General features: G+C 40.8%; 1 protein-coding gene across 1 annotated transcript; it reads left to right on the top strand.

Moving 5' to 3' along the window:
• The first annotated feature begins 595 nt into the window (after window positions 1-595).
• On the top strand, window positions 596-13,898 carry adm2b (adrenomedullin 2b). Its single transcript, XM_061722657.1, has 2 exons — window positions 596-922; window positions 10,130-13,898. The coding sequence occupies exons 1-2, from the start codon at window positions 804-806 to the stop codon at window positions 10,536-10,538; spliced, it is 528 nt and encodes a 175-aa protein (XP_061578641.1). The 5' UTR covers window positions 596-803; the 3' UTR covers window positions 10,539-13,898.
• The last annotated feature ends 401 nt before the right edge of the window (window positions 13,899-14,299 follow it).

Genomic DNA, 14,299 nt, shown 5'->3' with positions numbered 1-14,299 from the left:
CTGCATATCTGTTGGTCTGCCATTAAATAGGGAAAATAATCAATTATCTGACAACAATCTATTGGTGCTTTCTTTTAAAAAGAAAAGAAACTGAATAGTTGTTTCCAGAGATGAAGGAGATGGCAAAACCCCGTGGAACCCCCACGTCATCATCTGCAGCTGCTTGGTGTTGTTTCTACGTGATTGTGGTCATGTACTGTGTATAAAATAAACTTGGTGTGTGCTGAAGGCTTTAATTATGACCTCACTGTGTAAATGATGGGTTCGGTAGCTCAGATGAGTGGCTTAAATGTCACACTGCGAGGCAGTGAGTTCACTCTGTAAAACAAAACCCAAAAGTAAGTTTAACTCTCATAAAGAACATAATAACACTGAAAACAAATGCGGAACGTGTGTTTTACTCCCATAAGCAAGATTAGACGGGAGAACTGGAGCTGCCGAAGTTAATTAGGTTGTTGGATTTACTGGAGAGTATGGGAAGAACAGGAAATAAGCGCCCCCCCCCTCCTTCTCCGCCTCCCCCTCCTTCTCCAGCAAGGGTTTATAAAAGAAAACGCTCAAGTTTCTCCAAATTTGCACTTGGTTGAACCCCCGCAGTCCCGAGTTCCCAGGTCGGGTAAAAAGAGCGCGTCAGGGCGCAAGAGGATGCGGTAGACGCGCCGCTCAGGCTGTCACTGCCACGCATCTCTGCGGGAGAGAAGTCACTGTTTCTGCTTTCCACGCTTGCTATTACAACCGGACATCACTTGCCTCGTCGCTAAACGAAATATAGGTTTGATTTTGGATCCTATTTGAGTGGAGAGATGCGCCTGTGCTGCCCCGCCGGCAGCTGCGTCCCTCCGGCGTGGCTGTGCCTGCTGCTCCTGCTGCTGCCGGTGCAGGTCCAGTCCCGGGACACTCTGCTGAGAGCACACCGACACAGGTATAGCCCTCAAGACTAACCCTCCTGTTTGGGTCTTTTTATTATTCCATACATGATTTCATCATGTTAAAGAAAAAAAAAAGTGAAATTAACCTGGTCTCCCATATCCAAACCTACTTGCATATTTATTTTATTTTGTATTTGAGAAGTGGAAGATGCTGCTAAACATTTAATTTAAACAACATTTAAACATTGAAAAAAACAATAGCATACATTTTGATAAATTTGTCAAATGCCAGCTAGGCTCCAGCTGACCCCTGTGACCCTGTACACTGTACAGAATAAAATGGGGATAGAAAACGGATGGATGGGTGGATGGATGGACGGATGGATGGATGGATGGATGGATGGATGGATGGATGGATGGATGGATGGATGCATGGATGGATGGATGGATGGATGGATGGATGGATGGATGGATGCATGGATGGATGGATGGATGGATGGATGGATGGATGGATGGATGGATGGATGGATGGATGGATGGATGGATGGATGGATGGATGGATGGATAGATGGATGGATGGATGGATGGATAACTAAATATATATATATATATATATATATATATATATATATATATATATATATATTTATATTTATATATATAACTAAATATGCAAATAACATCTGTTAATATCCATCTGTTATTTTTTTATATACTAGTATTTCTTATTACTTATTTTTATTCTCCTTCTTCTTCTTCTTATTATTATTGTATATACTGTTTATAGTGTTTTTATTATTATTGTGTGATATTGATGCCTCTTGTGTTTTGCACTATCCCCTTTGCTGCTGTAATCTGGAAATTTCCCCTCTGTGGGACTATTAAAGGATTTCTTATCTTATCTTATCTTATCTTAAACTTGTCAGTGGTGAAAGAGACACTTATACTAATGAGGGAGTCATTTGCTTGAGTTAATTTGTTGTACGCTGATCAGCCCTAACATCATGACCACTCTTAGGTAACGCCAGTAAACACTGTTCGTCTGTTAACAAAGCAATGTTCTGCTGGGAAAATGTTCATCCTGACTTTCACATGAATGTTATTTTAGCACTGCCCCCAAACCAATCAAACCCACCCGCCCCCCTTAACATGGGCACAAACAGTAGCCACCTCCTCCTGTTTTTGGAAGCATCAAATAATACTGTACAGAGTCTGAGGTGTTCATTTGATCTTTAAACTCCCCAGATACCAATCTGATGGTACCTGACTGTATCTGTGAGCTGCAGCCCCATTCTACAGAAACCCGGGGCCAACGGGATCTATTGCTAATATCCTTATACCTGAACATGCAGGACCCTCTCGGGCGTTCTTTGTCCTGACCCTGACTGGTCAGAGCTTTTCTCTGGAGCTGCTCAATATTAGTGGCCACAATGCTATGGCTGATCATTTAAAATAGCGGTAATTAGAACTAAGTTTCAGTGATTTGTTTAGTAGATCAGCTTCTATTCATTGTTTCATACGGATTATACATTTTGCTTGGAGTGAACTGCTGGTTGCACGAAACACAATGGGATTTTGTAAGACACGTTATTACTTAAAATTTTATATACTATACAATATAAGTCATAAAATAAAGTATAGTGTTTTCATATTGTGGTAAAGGATAGCGCTTGGACAAAATAAGCCTGTGTGTGCCTTTGGCAGTCAATAATGTGGGAAAAAGGTCCAGCGGCAGAATGAAGTAATTCCTCTCTCAGCAACAGGAGGTGAGACGGAGGTGAGGCTGATTTAGTGGGATTTGGGTCCAGGATTCAAGTGCATGCTGGAGGGGCCGAGCAGCCTCAGTAAAAGGGACTACGAGGATATAAGCAGGCACAGAAAATTGTAGGTTTGTGATGATGTGGAAGTCAGACATGGGAACGTCTCGTGATGTGAATGCTACAGGCGGAGCAGCTGAAAATAAGGTTACAGTCGAAACCTAGCATCATGTTCAGCTCGTCTCAGCGATTTAGTCAAACAAAAACTGTTATGTTCTCTTTTTTGCGCATGTATTTATAACCCCTAAATTCCATTCAAATAATGTGACTACACGTAGCTTGCAATGCTTTCTTTTTTAGTCAGTGGTTTCAAGTAAGGAACTTCCTTCTTACTTTTGCGTTCTGTGTTTGTCAAGACAAACAGAGGTAGCATCATACTGCAACTGCCATGTAAGAAAGTGCCAAAGGAGGATGGATTGTAAAGAAAACTGGAAGTTTGCAGCTGAACAAAAAGAAAAAAGATAGACGGATAGACAGAAAGAGAGGGAAAATTGGTTGTGAAACAGTGGGGATCTGATGGGGACAAAAACGTTTTTCTTTGCGGGAAGTAGTTTGGAGGAGTCAAGGTAAGAAGGTGTGTGCGTGTGTACGTGTGTGTCTGCATGTGTGTTGGTTTTCTCAGTGGACAACCCCATGCTGTGCTCTCAGATGGGAGGAATGTTGGAGAAGCTCCTTCTGCGCTCAGAGTTTCCACAGGGTCCATTTAACACACACACTCACTCTCTCACGTACACAAAAGAGGGGGAGAAAGGTCATATTTGAAAAGCATTGAACAAAAAACCGATGGGGTTCGCCTCAACGCTGACTTATCAAAGTGTTGATTACTATTTAACTTTTTACAAATGAATGTTTCATCAGCCCCCCTATGGAAGATGTGTGACATGTACACTGTTATTAGTTGAATTAGATGCTGCATTTCTATGGTATGATAAAGCTTTTTACCCATTTTTCTTCCAAAATGATTCAAGTTCTATGGCTTTCTTGACCTGTTTCCATGCTTACAGATGCTCTTTTGAGGTATGTCCACACATTTGTAATGATGTCGCAGCAAAATGAGACCTCCACCTCTTTGAGCTGTGCTAAGGACCTGCTGAAGAGGCTATCTTCTTCTCATCTTCAGCCTTTTCTCAGATGCTGTGATGTTTGCTTTTACAGTTTGTTCATATTTGATTTAATCCAAGATGTGCAACTGGTTGCTACGCAAGCCCAAAGCAGGATGTTGAGCTGCAGCCTCTTACCACACTCACAGATGTTGGTAGGAAGTAAAATAAGCACTGAAAGACAATGTTTTTCAGTTAATAACAACTATATTCAGCAGAGTACTAACATTATAAAAACATTATAACATCACCTTCAGCAAGACTTATTAGTCTTGCTGAAGGTCTTTTACAGGGAAACTATTAACTATCATTTCTGAATTGAATTACAAATTATTATAACCTTACCTTGTTTTGCAGAGATGAAAGTTTGTTTTGCACTTGTTTGGTGATTATTTGCACAAAGTTTGATGAATCACTTATAAAGCTTGATTATTTTGAATCATCTGGCCACCGTAAAACAGCCTGACCTTTGCAGGGTGCTCCTTCCCTTTTTCAAGTCTGAAACAATAGAAAACACAGTAACATATCAGTCTTGCCAAAACTGTTAAAAGAAAGTTTCATTTCATTGAATCTTTGAACTATTCTTTTAACTATTTGCAGTCGTAAAACATTTTACCAAGAGTACTTCAAAACTATGCAACATCACAGTTATACGGGTTGTGTGGATCCATATGAGAATCACAATCAGAGTCAGAATTGCTTCATTGCCAACGTCAGTGACAACAGTTTTACAGACTTGGAACTGGTTCTGATGTGATGGTGCAAACGTTACATAAAATAATGGAAAAAAGTAAGTAAGTAAGGATGGCATGTAAGATTAAAATATAGTAAAATAAAATAAATACACTAGGTGTAAGTTTACCAAATAAATATATACAATATATCAATGTAAACTAATGTGTGAGCACAGTCTCTGAAAAATGCAAGTGGAACCATCGCGTCTACACTGAGAAATAAAAAAAACAAACATTATGAGACAGAGTAGATGTCATTCCAGGATCTCATCATGTTTTGTCCTTTTATGAGCTACTTAATCTTAACAAACATATCTGCATTTGACCTGTTGGTAAATCCCGCGCCCTTTTCGCTGCAGACCAAATGAAGCATCACAACACAGTTCATGTTTCTTGAACGAAGTGCACAGTAACCCCCTCCCCACTCCTCTCCCCCCACTCACAAATCCCTCATTATGTGTACACTGTATAAACAGCAGTGATGCTGTTGTGTAACAACTAGTATTATATCTTAAGTGTAAATATTATCATACGAAAGCAACAATAGTTCACATATCCAGTTTTGCATCATAATCTATGCCTTTATTTGCTAAGAGAAGGCTCTATCGGGGGAAAACAAGTCCAGTGTTGATCCTTGATTTGCTTCAGTGCTGCAAGCCACTGGTGCTATGATTTGTTCAAAATTCACATGAAAAGAAGGAAAGGTAAAGAATGTGGGCTGCTACACACGGGCAGTGGGGTTAAAAAGAAAAAAAAAGAGTTTGAGATGAAAAATAAGTTACTTACTCCACTGGTAGTGTGTGTTCGCTGGATTCGCTTCCACAGGGTGTCGTTGACCTATTCATTGCTCTCTCACTGGCTGTAGCTGGAACTGGGATGTTTTTTACGGCATGCTACAAAATAAAGATATATACACTCCCCATATACCACTTTATTTGGTATACTAGGCCAGTGAGTGTAACACCAAGCCTGGCATTAGGCTTGATGGTACATACCAGCATAGTGTCAGCATAGTTTTTTCTTCTTCTTATATGCGTTTTGTTACGTTTTAAATATTATTGACTGTAATGTGAACATGTATCAGCTTAAACTTTGAAAATGTTCAATCTTAATGAAGACCATGTCATGTGACTCAAGAGCTTCCGTTCAGTTCGACTACAGCCCAGCTAAGGTGTATACATGGCGTTCAAAAATTCGATATTGGTCGGATTAAGGCAATAATTCGACTTTCTGTTAGTGCATGTAAACGTACTGACTAAATAGACCTATACATCAAAATATCTTGTATGTGGCTCAGCAAAATTTGACCGATGATAAACGATGACCGAGGTGGTAAGGTGATGCCATACAACCTTGGGATTTTATGTGAAGAAGCTTCACACAATCATCCAAACTAGAAAAGTAAAATAAAATTTAAAAAAAATCTATATTTGAACTATCTGTGATCTTGTGGTGTTTTGTCTGTTGCCTGATGAACTTAAAAAAAAAAAAAAAATCACATATCCTTGAATCCATTATTAGGAAATGGAAACACGAAACCGCAGACTGCTGTTTTCCATTTTAAGAATGAACCTTAAAGCTGCTATAATCCTTTAAAACTGACAAAGGTTCAAGTTACTGAGTGAAAGGGGTTGCTAAGACAGACCCCCCCCCCCTTTTTAATAAACCTATACAGGCCTTCCTGCCGAGGTAAAATTTCAGCACAAAAAAGGTTACAAGTGAGCTGGTAAACATTGCATTCAGCAGATTGAAGAATGTTTATTTTATTAGACAGTGGAAGGATCTTGGATGTTCTCGTCTCTTTTCTACCTTCTTTGCTTCCACTTTTGCCAGTCTACAAACAAAGATAAATCTGTGCCTTTATAAAATGAAATCTTGATTTACTTCAGCATAAGTCTTCAGAATAGTGAAACATATGTCACACAGACTGTCCAGTGGTTTCTGGATGTGGACCCGATAGAGAACAGCCTCACCGGCCTACATTAGTGGCACCACACTACCACACCGCCAAGTGCCTTTTCCCTGAGTGACATTTCTGTTTTAAACCTCACCGCAGGTGGGAGCCTTTTAACCATGGATGTGTGTGATTAAATGCGTGTTTTTGTGGGTAGGAGGCGAGACGTACAAGACATACAAATTGAGGCATTGGCACGCACATGTTTATTGCACATTGATGATAAAACTTTGCACGTACTTGAACACACGCTGGTTTAAGCATCTGACAGTCTTGCTTGTTGCAGTCATGTGCATAGTACACGTGTTACCAACTGGCACTAATGTCCAGTCAAGCAACATTGTATCAATGTGTGTGTGTGTGTGTGTGTGTGTGTGTGTGTGTGTGTGTGTGTGTGTGTGTGTGTGTGTGTGTGTGTGTGTGTGTGTGTGTGTGTGTGTGTGTGTGTGTGTGTGTGTGTGAATTGAGAGTCATTCATTTAAAACCAATTCAGCTTGTGGTGCCTGCACAAGCTTGCAGGCACTAGGAGGACATGCACAATAGCGACTGAATGAGCAAATTTACTAGTCAATGTGTGCGTGAACATGGTTTTCTTAACTCAATGTGACCTTTTTGTGGCATATTCCCTATTTCACTCGTGACCAGAAGTCATATGAGGACCAAAGAGTGGTCTTAATGAGGCAGAATGTCATTTCTGGGGTCCTGGTTAGGTTTCAAGCTAAAGAGTGAATTGAGATTATGTTGAGGTTCGGGTTACGTGTAAACTGGTAAGGGTTAAGTTTAGGGGTTGGGTTGGGGTTAAGCTATACAGAATGGGAGTAAATTCAATGTTCTAATAAGGAGAGTCATGTGAGTACATGTGTGTATGTGGCAGCAGGGAGAGTCCAAGGTGTCTGGCCAGAGTAGTGATCAGAATACCAGTCAGGATTTGTTACAGGATAAAGATCATATGGCAATCTGGCCCCACTTTGCACAGCAAACAGGCAAATATTGTCTTTCTCTTTAGTCCCATTAGTCCCAAAGAGATTGTATTGTTGCAGTGCAAATTGCTTTGAAATATAAAGAATAAAGTAAATAAACAAATTTGATCCAATTCTAATACAACATGAGGTGAGAATCTTCAATAATAAGTGTGGCTGAAATCTCCAGATATCATCACAAATTCATTGGAGCGTTTGAAGACAAGACATGCGGCTTTGGCAGGTATCACATGTGAACTGTCTCAGCAGACCGCATGGATGGAAACCCACAGCTGAAGATCTGGTGGGCAGATGTGCTCACAGATGTCCAAGATTACAACTTCTATTCAAATTCAAAAAGGCTTTATTAGTCCCTAAAGGTTAATTAATAGTTGCAGTAGTTTTAATGATTTCAGTCCCTGCAAAGAGTCATTGTAGAGGTTTAATGTCATGTGGTGGTCTGTGCTGCAGAAAATCTGAAGAAGTCTCTGACTGAAGACACTGTTGCTGAATTACTGTGTTGTGTCCACGATCTGTGTCATTTTATGGTGTATCCTTCTTTGCACAATCATCTCCAAGGGCTCCAGAACAGTCCCCAGAAGGGAGCCAGCCTGCTTCATGAGTTTTTTTTTTCCCTGGCTCAGTTTGCGGCTCCCTGAACAGATGACTGCAATGTGGTTGCACTCTCTACAACAGACATATAAAGATATACAACATCTTGCCGTAAACGCTATTGGACCTAAGCTTCCTCAAGAAGCAAAGTCTGCAAGTGAAGTCTGTAAAGTGACAAGCACTGCAAGCCCCCTCCCTCACTTCTGCCAGTCTGTTTGAAGTATTTTCAGCATAGCATTATCTGAAATTATGTAGAGAGATGCTGGGGAACATGATCCTGTAGCCACTTGGCAACACGGTGGCTTAGCGGTTAGCACTGTTGCCTCACAGCAGCGTTCCCGGTTCGACTCCCAGGCCCAGCAGGGTCTTTCTGTGTAGAGTTTGCATGTTCTCCCCGTGCTTGCGTGGGTTTCCTCCAGGCACTCGGGCTTCCTCCCACAGTCCAAGAACATGCATATTAGGTTAATTGATCATTCTAAATTGCCCGTAGGTGTGACTGGTTTGTTTGTGGGGACTGCGGGTATTTACACTGCCTAATGTAGTGTACCGGTACATGAATATGCATTGTCCCATCTAAATAAACTTTGAAACTTCTGGAAAAAACACAAAACCCCTGCTGTCTCCTGTCAGCACTATAAGCTCAGACATCCGTCCGTCCATCCATCTATCCTACCTCCCAACTGTCTCACTCAGTAGAAATCCTCCAGGAAGAGCAGCATCCAAACCAGCATGGACAATGTTTTTAAAAATCACGATTTCAATGAAAAGATCTCAGTAATCTCAGTCCCAAGAAGATGTGAAGAAAGACACAAGTTGGCATGGCAAATGGAAAAGGCTGCCACCGTGGACCGTATTTGGCCAGTTCAGTCAGGTTTCCATGTAGTTTTGAGCCCTTCTATATTTCTTAATATGTCTGTAGTTTCTAAAAGATAAATGCTTTATCTTTGTTTAACGTCCTACCTTAAATCAGAAAGTCTATAAAGAATTTAATTACATTTTTTTAATTCTTTACCTTTTCACTTCTATGATCCTATTTAGAGTTACGGTTCGTTACCAGCATGTCTTTTGGTTCTGTCGGCCATGTAACAGGCAAATAAACAGATTATGGCGTTACAATTTTAAATTGTGTCCTTGTTTAAATGTTGCATCATTTCTGAAGGGACACGTGACTTTCATCCACTGAACTCTTTTACGTCTGTGAGTGGGGAGGAATAAAAAAATAAAAATAAAAAAAAGGTGTGGACAAGGCATTGTTTGTGAGGGGAAACACTTTGTTTAAAGAAAATTAAAAGACTCCATTAGATTTTTTTTCTTTGCTAGTTTTAAGAATTAAGAATCCTTAAAATAAGAGAATTTTGACTGGATTTATGGATTATTGGATTTATTACTAGAGGGGGTGTTTTTGCAGTGTATTGTTGTTCATTAACTTACTTTATTTTTATTTTCTTTGCTTGTTTTGATGACTACACAGAGAGCTAAGTCAGTTGATCCTATACAAAGTCAGTTTGAACCACTCTGGTCCGGTTAAGTGCAAGAAGAATAAAAAAAAAATAGAGGTCGCTGGGGATAGATGTTTTAAAACTGATTAAAATTTTAATTATTGACTAAGACCCATGTGAAGGAAACAAGTCATCACTCTTTAACTGTGCTGAAGGTGCAAATGTGTAAGCAGTTGTCTGAAGTGTTTAAAGGAACACACACACACATGCACACAAGCACACATCCCATGCAGTGATAATCCTGCTGGATAAGTAACAGATTCACCTGTCCCGCATCTGCATCTCCTCTTGCCCTCATTTCTTACTTTTTCTTTGAGTCCACTCACATTCTCAAGTTTCATTCCTTAGAAAAAACGGGATTAAAGCACAGAAAGACCACAGCGCACATTCCTGCAGTACAAGCCTGCTTTCCTCTGAGGTTTTCATTTTTCCCCAAGGATCTAGTTTCATTCAGATACTCGAGACGAAGACTTGAATTCATCATCGGTTAACCAGCTTTGTGGCTCTGTTTATTTTGTATGCCATCTCAACATGTTTCCCCATTTTCCCCTTTTTACCCCCCCCCCCCCCACCCCTTTTTCTCAGGTTGAGTTCATCCAGAATCTCTAACTACCCAAAGCCATCCTACACCAGCATCTTACCAACTGTGTCAGATCTCTCCGTTGCCATCAACAACCGAGTCCCCCAGGAGGACAGGCATATCATCCGGAGGGCCCCGCTGCACAAGGATCCCTCTCCAAAGCTGTCTAACCTGCTGCTTTACCGCAGCTACAATGTTCAACCGGAGGCACCGGTCTTGCAGCGTGGCTCGCGGGGTCGTCGTCACGCCAGCGGCGGTGGTGGAAGAGGCCATGGCCACCTGATGAGGGTCGGCTGCGTCCTCGGCACCTGTCAGGTGCAGAACCTCAGCCATAGGCTCTACCAGCTGATTGGACAGAGCGGGAGGGAAGACTACTCCCCCATCAACCCCCGCAGTCCTCATAGCTACGGTTAAGATCTGCGTTTGTCAGCAACCGTCAGCAAATCATCTAGTTGCTGTGTTGGACGAATGATGCAGATGAGGCCAAAACAGGCCAATGATGTCAGCCCTGAAAATAATCATTACGGTTTATTATTACCTGGGTCTTGCTTTCATAGTTGGGGCGGTCGTCATCTCTGTAAATAACTATGCTCACCAAGTTCATTGCTGACATCTGGCAAATGTGGCAACATGACCAGCAGCAACGGGTTAAATTAAATATTACAAGATATATTTGCAGCCAGAGAATCAGATTTTAAACAAACTAAGAGGAAATACTGAACACTGCCAGGCTAGGGTGACACGATGGGAAATAACCTGGAAAACCTTTTAAGTTGTGAAATAAGAACCTTATTGACCAACGGAGGGTTTTTATTAACCTGTTGTTTCTCTTTGTCTTGTGTCTTCACTTAGCTTTGAATATGTTAAAGATTATGACCACGATTATCAGTTTGTAGTAGCTGGCGATGTCGTTACTCATTATGATCTTCTGCTTAGTTAGTGGATTGCTGTGAAGTTGACAAAAGTTATGCATCCCACTTAGTGTTGGTTTGAAAAGGGCATTGCTTGATGGGCATTTATCCTCCTTACTGAGCCGGCATGGAAGCACACATAAGTACCAGTTTAAACATGGATATATTTATTGTGACAACAGTGTAAAAATATTTCTAAAGCTATTAGGTGGTAGGGATGGGAATTGATCAGATTTTTACGATTCCAATTCCATTTTTGATTCTGCTCAACGATTCGGTTCATTATCGATTTCCTCATTTGGAAAAAAAGGACAACAATAAGGCAAATGGCACTAATATGATAGGCTGTGTCCGTTAGTTAATTAGTTACCTGCAGTATTGTTAGCCATGGACATGCTAACGGTGCTGCTGCTGCTGGGTTGAGAATTACTGACGTTAGCCCAGAGTGGGTCGAAAACAGGAAATTCATTGATTGTTGTAGCATGCTGCGTATGCTAATGTTTTTGCATGTTAGTATTTCCTCCCTTTGACGAAATATTCACTTGGCAAGTATTTCAAGTTGCCCTGTTGTCATCTTTTTTACTGAAATGTAACCAGACTTTTGAGCGTTTGTATCGCTTGCGCGCCATGTTGACTGTGACGTGCGTGATGACGCCATTCGTGGCCACTGGAATCGAAATGGGAAGTTTGCAAACGATTCCAAGGAATTGAAACACTGGGTACTATGTGTCCTTACATCTTGGTAAATGGCCCAATGCAAGTGCTCGTTTCAGATGTTTCCCTGCTCCAACATACCTGATTCTGATGAACGGGTGACTCGCACGTCTGTGAATGATACATTCATTTAAATTGGGCGTGTTGGAGCAGCGTCAAAGCAGAAGATTGATTATTTGGCTTTACAAGCAAAGTCACTCGCCCTTTTAGCATGATTCAGGGAAAACATTAAAACTCTATCTTATACCTTGATTCCACATAAATGCGTGTTGGTTGGTTTGTTGAGCAGCAATAGGTTCATTTCCGTTCAAAGCCCTAAAATCTTGTGTGGGTGATTGAAAATCATGCCCTCTGATGATTTTTTTTTTAAATATTTAAATCTAAAAAAAGAAGGAGGCAACATTTAAACATTTTGAGGAAATGGGGGGAAAAAGAGTAACCTTTGTTGAGGAATATGTAAAAATATAGACGACTCTGTGCACCAAGAAGCTTGATAAACTAAACTGTCCCAGTCTAACGAACCTGACAATCAGACTGATCACTATGTTTTGAGCTGATTTTCAGGTCAAAACTTCATAACTCGCCACCACTGTTATTAAAATGATGAGTAGCTGTGTTAAGGCCAGGCACAGGATTCCTCCCCTGAGTCCTCTGACAGTTCACCAGAATCTGCACTGACTGGAAGTCATGTCTGAAACACAACAGACCCCAGCAGACGGGAAGAGCAGCGGTGAAGAGAGCGAGAGATCAGTCAATGCTGACCTTTATTTCAGCCCTCACCTGCAGCCATGACTGAAAGAATGAGGTGGTGAATACAAGCGGCCAAAATAGGCTTCCTCCAAAAGGTGACTGGGCTCATCTTTACTGATGGGATGAGAAGTTCAGTATACATTGCGGCTTATAGGGGCAGCCCCAAGAATTAGTGGAGAGATTACATCCTTCCAGTGAGTTACTATGAAAGTTTTACAATTCAACTCTGTAAAGTGTCTCTATATAATGTAGTGATAGACTTCATCAGAATTTGAGTGTCAGAATGTTGAGATATGTAATGCAACAGGCTTGTTTGTCTGTGTTTGTATGATGTCAGTGTCAGTTATAAGGTATCCAGTGGATGTCCGATTAATGAATGGCAGGACAGAGGTGATAGTTATTCAGTTAGTCCTGTCCATCACATGACCCTTACGCTGCTGGTCCTCCAGTGCTCTCTCATCAGTTTTAAAGGCTGCGTTCATTTGGTTAAACTAGATTATCTAAGAGAAAACAACCATCTTATTGCCAGATCTCAGCAATTACTCTGATGAGTACAGCATCAATGTAACCTAAAAGTACAACGGTGAACACTGTGAAAACAAGTTGTAGTATAAAATAAACGTACTTTGTTCTCGAGCAATAGTTTATTGAGACTGTAAATAAGTAAATGAGGAAAGTTGTGAACCAGAGAAGCCTCTTATCAAACTGACCTACCGAACTAATCACCATCAGCGTCGATCGTGCTGGTCTGAACATGTCTAAGCCCAGCACTAATCCGTCAAAAGCCCATTCATCTCCTTGTGCAAACAAGTGGTATTGTGGCAATCAAAAAGAAAGAATAATCTCCGGTAAAACCCAGATAACCCTTACCCAAAACCCCACAGTACAAACAATCATTTAAAGTAACCCCTAACCCTAATCCACGATCAGAACGCACAAAAACACAATTTAACAGAGACTGTAGCTTGTCTTAACAAGGAAGAAGAGAGCTGTTTTTTAAAGTGATTTTAACTGTAAACAGTTTGACTTTTGCCATTTTTTGAGTCTTAACAATTTGTAAGAGTTTACGTTATCTTAAACAAATAGTATGTATGAAACTAAAGATCAACCATCAGTTTCTTTCTCAGCTTCTCTGTCTGTATCAGTTCAGCCTCTCCAGCTCCGATAGTTCTCACAGGTCAGTCATTCGTAGGAATGCATTAAAGCACTTTATTGTTCTCTATATTCAGTATGACTTGAATTTTTCAAAATGTTTTATTTCTGATTAAAAGGAAAGAAGCAGTTTTGCTGTAGGTGTCCTGCTGTAATGAATCTTCATTTTTCATGTGCACTCCTCTTAAAGCGACACGTGGCCTTTTGTAAACTCCATTTGCTGTTTTATTCTTTGGTTTTACGGTAGTGGTGCTGTGTAATAAAACATTTGTCTATTTCATCCGTGTCCAGCAGTCTGAGGAGTGAATGTGATCTTTCATATGAGTTCCAGCATTTCAAGTTTATGACTGGAAAATGTGACTCTCACTGTGTTAATAATAGCATCAATTTGTGCTGCACACACACTCACAGACACACACTCTCACAGATACGTCGATTCTCAAACTAGCTCAGTATAATTCAGGGTAAAGTTGCAACAGTGACGGCAGACATAGCCACCAAGCAGACATGACCACTCCAGCAGCTTTCTTAGGGGCCACACAGTGGGGCCAAAGCTGCTCCAAGACCAGCTGAAAGATGTCTCCGACTGACCACCTTCCAGCTCCACATGGAGAAAACCACTTTGACATAATTGTATCATGTTCTTAG

Source organism: Cololabis saira, chromosome 5 (genome assembly GCF_033807715.1).
Source record: "Cololabis saira isolate AMF1-May2022 chromosome 5, fColSai1.1, whole genome shotgun sequence".
NCBI classification, from domain to species: domain Eukaryota; kingdom Metazoa; phylum Chordata; class Actinopteri; order Beloniformes; family Belonidae; genus Cololabis; species Cololabis saira.
Note: the sequence above shows the minus strand (reverse complement) of the source record. Positions and strands in the feature narration are given on the sequence as shown.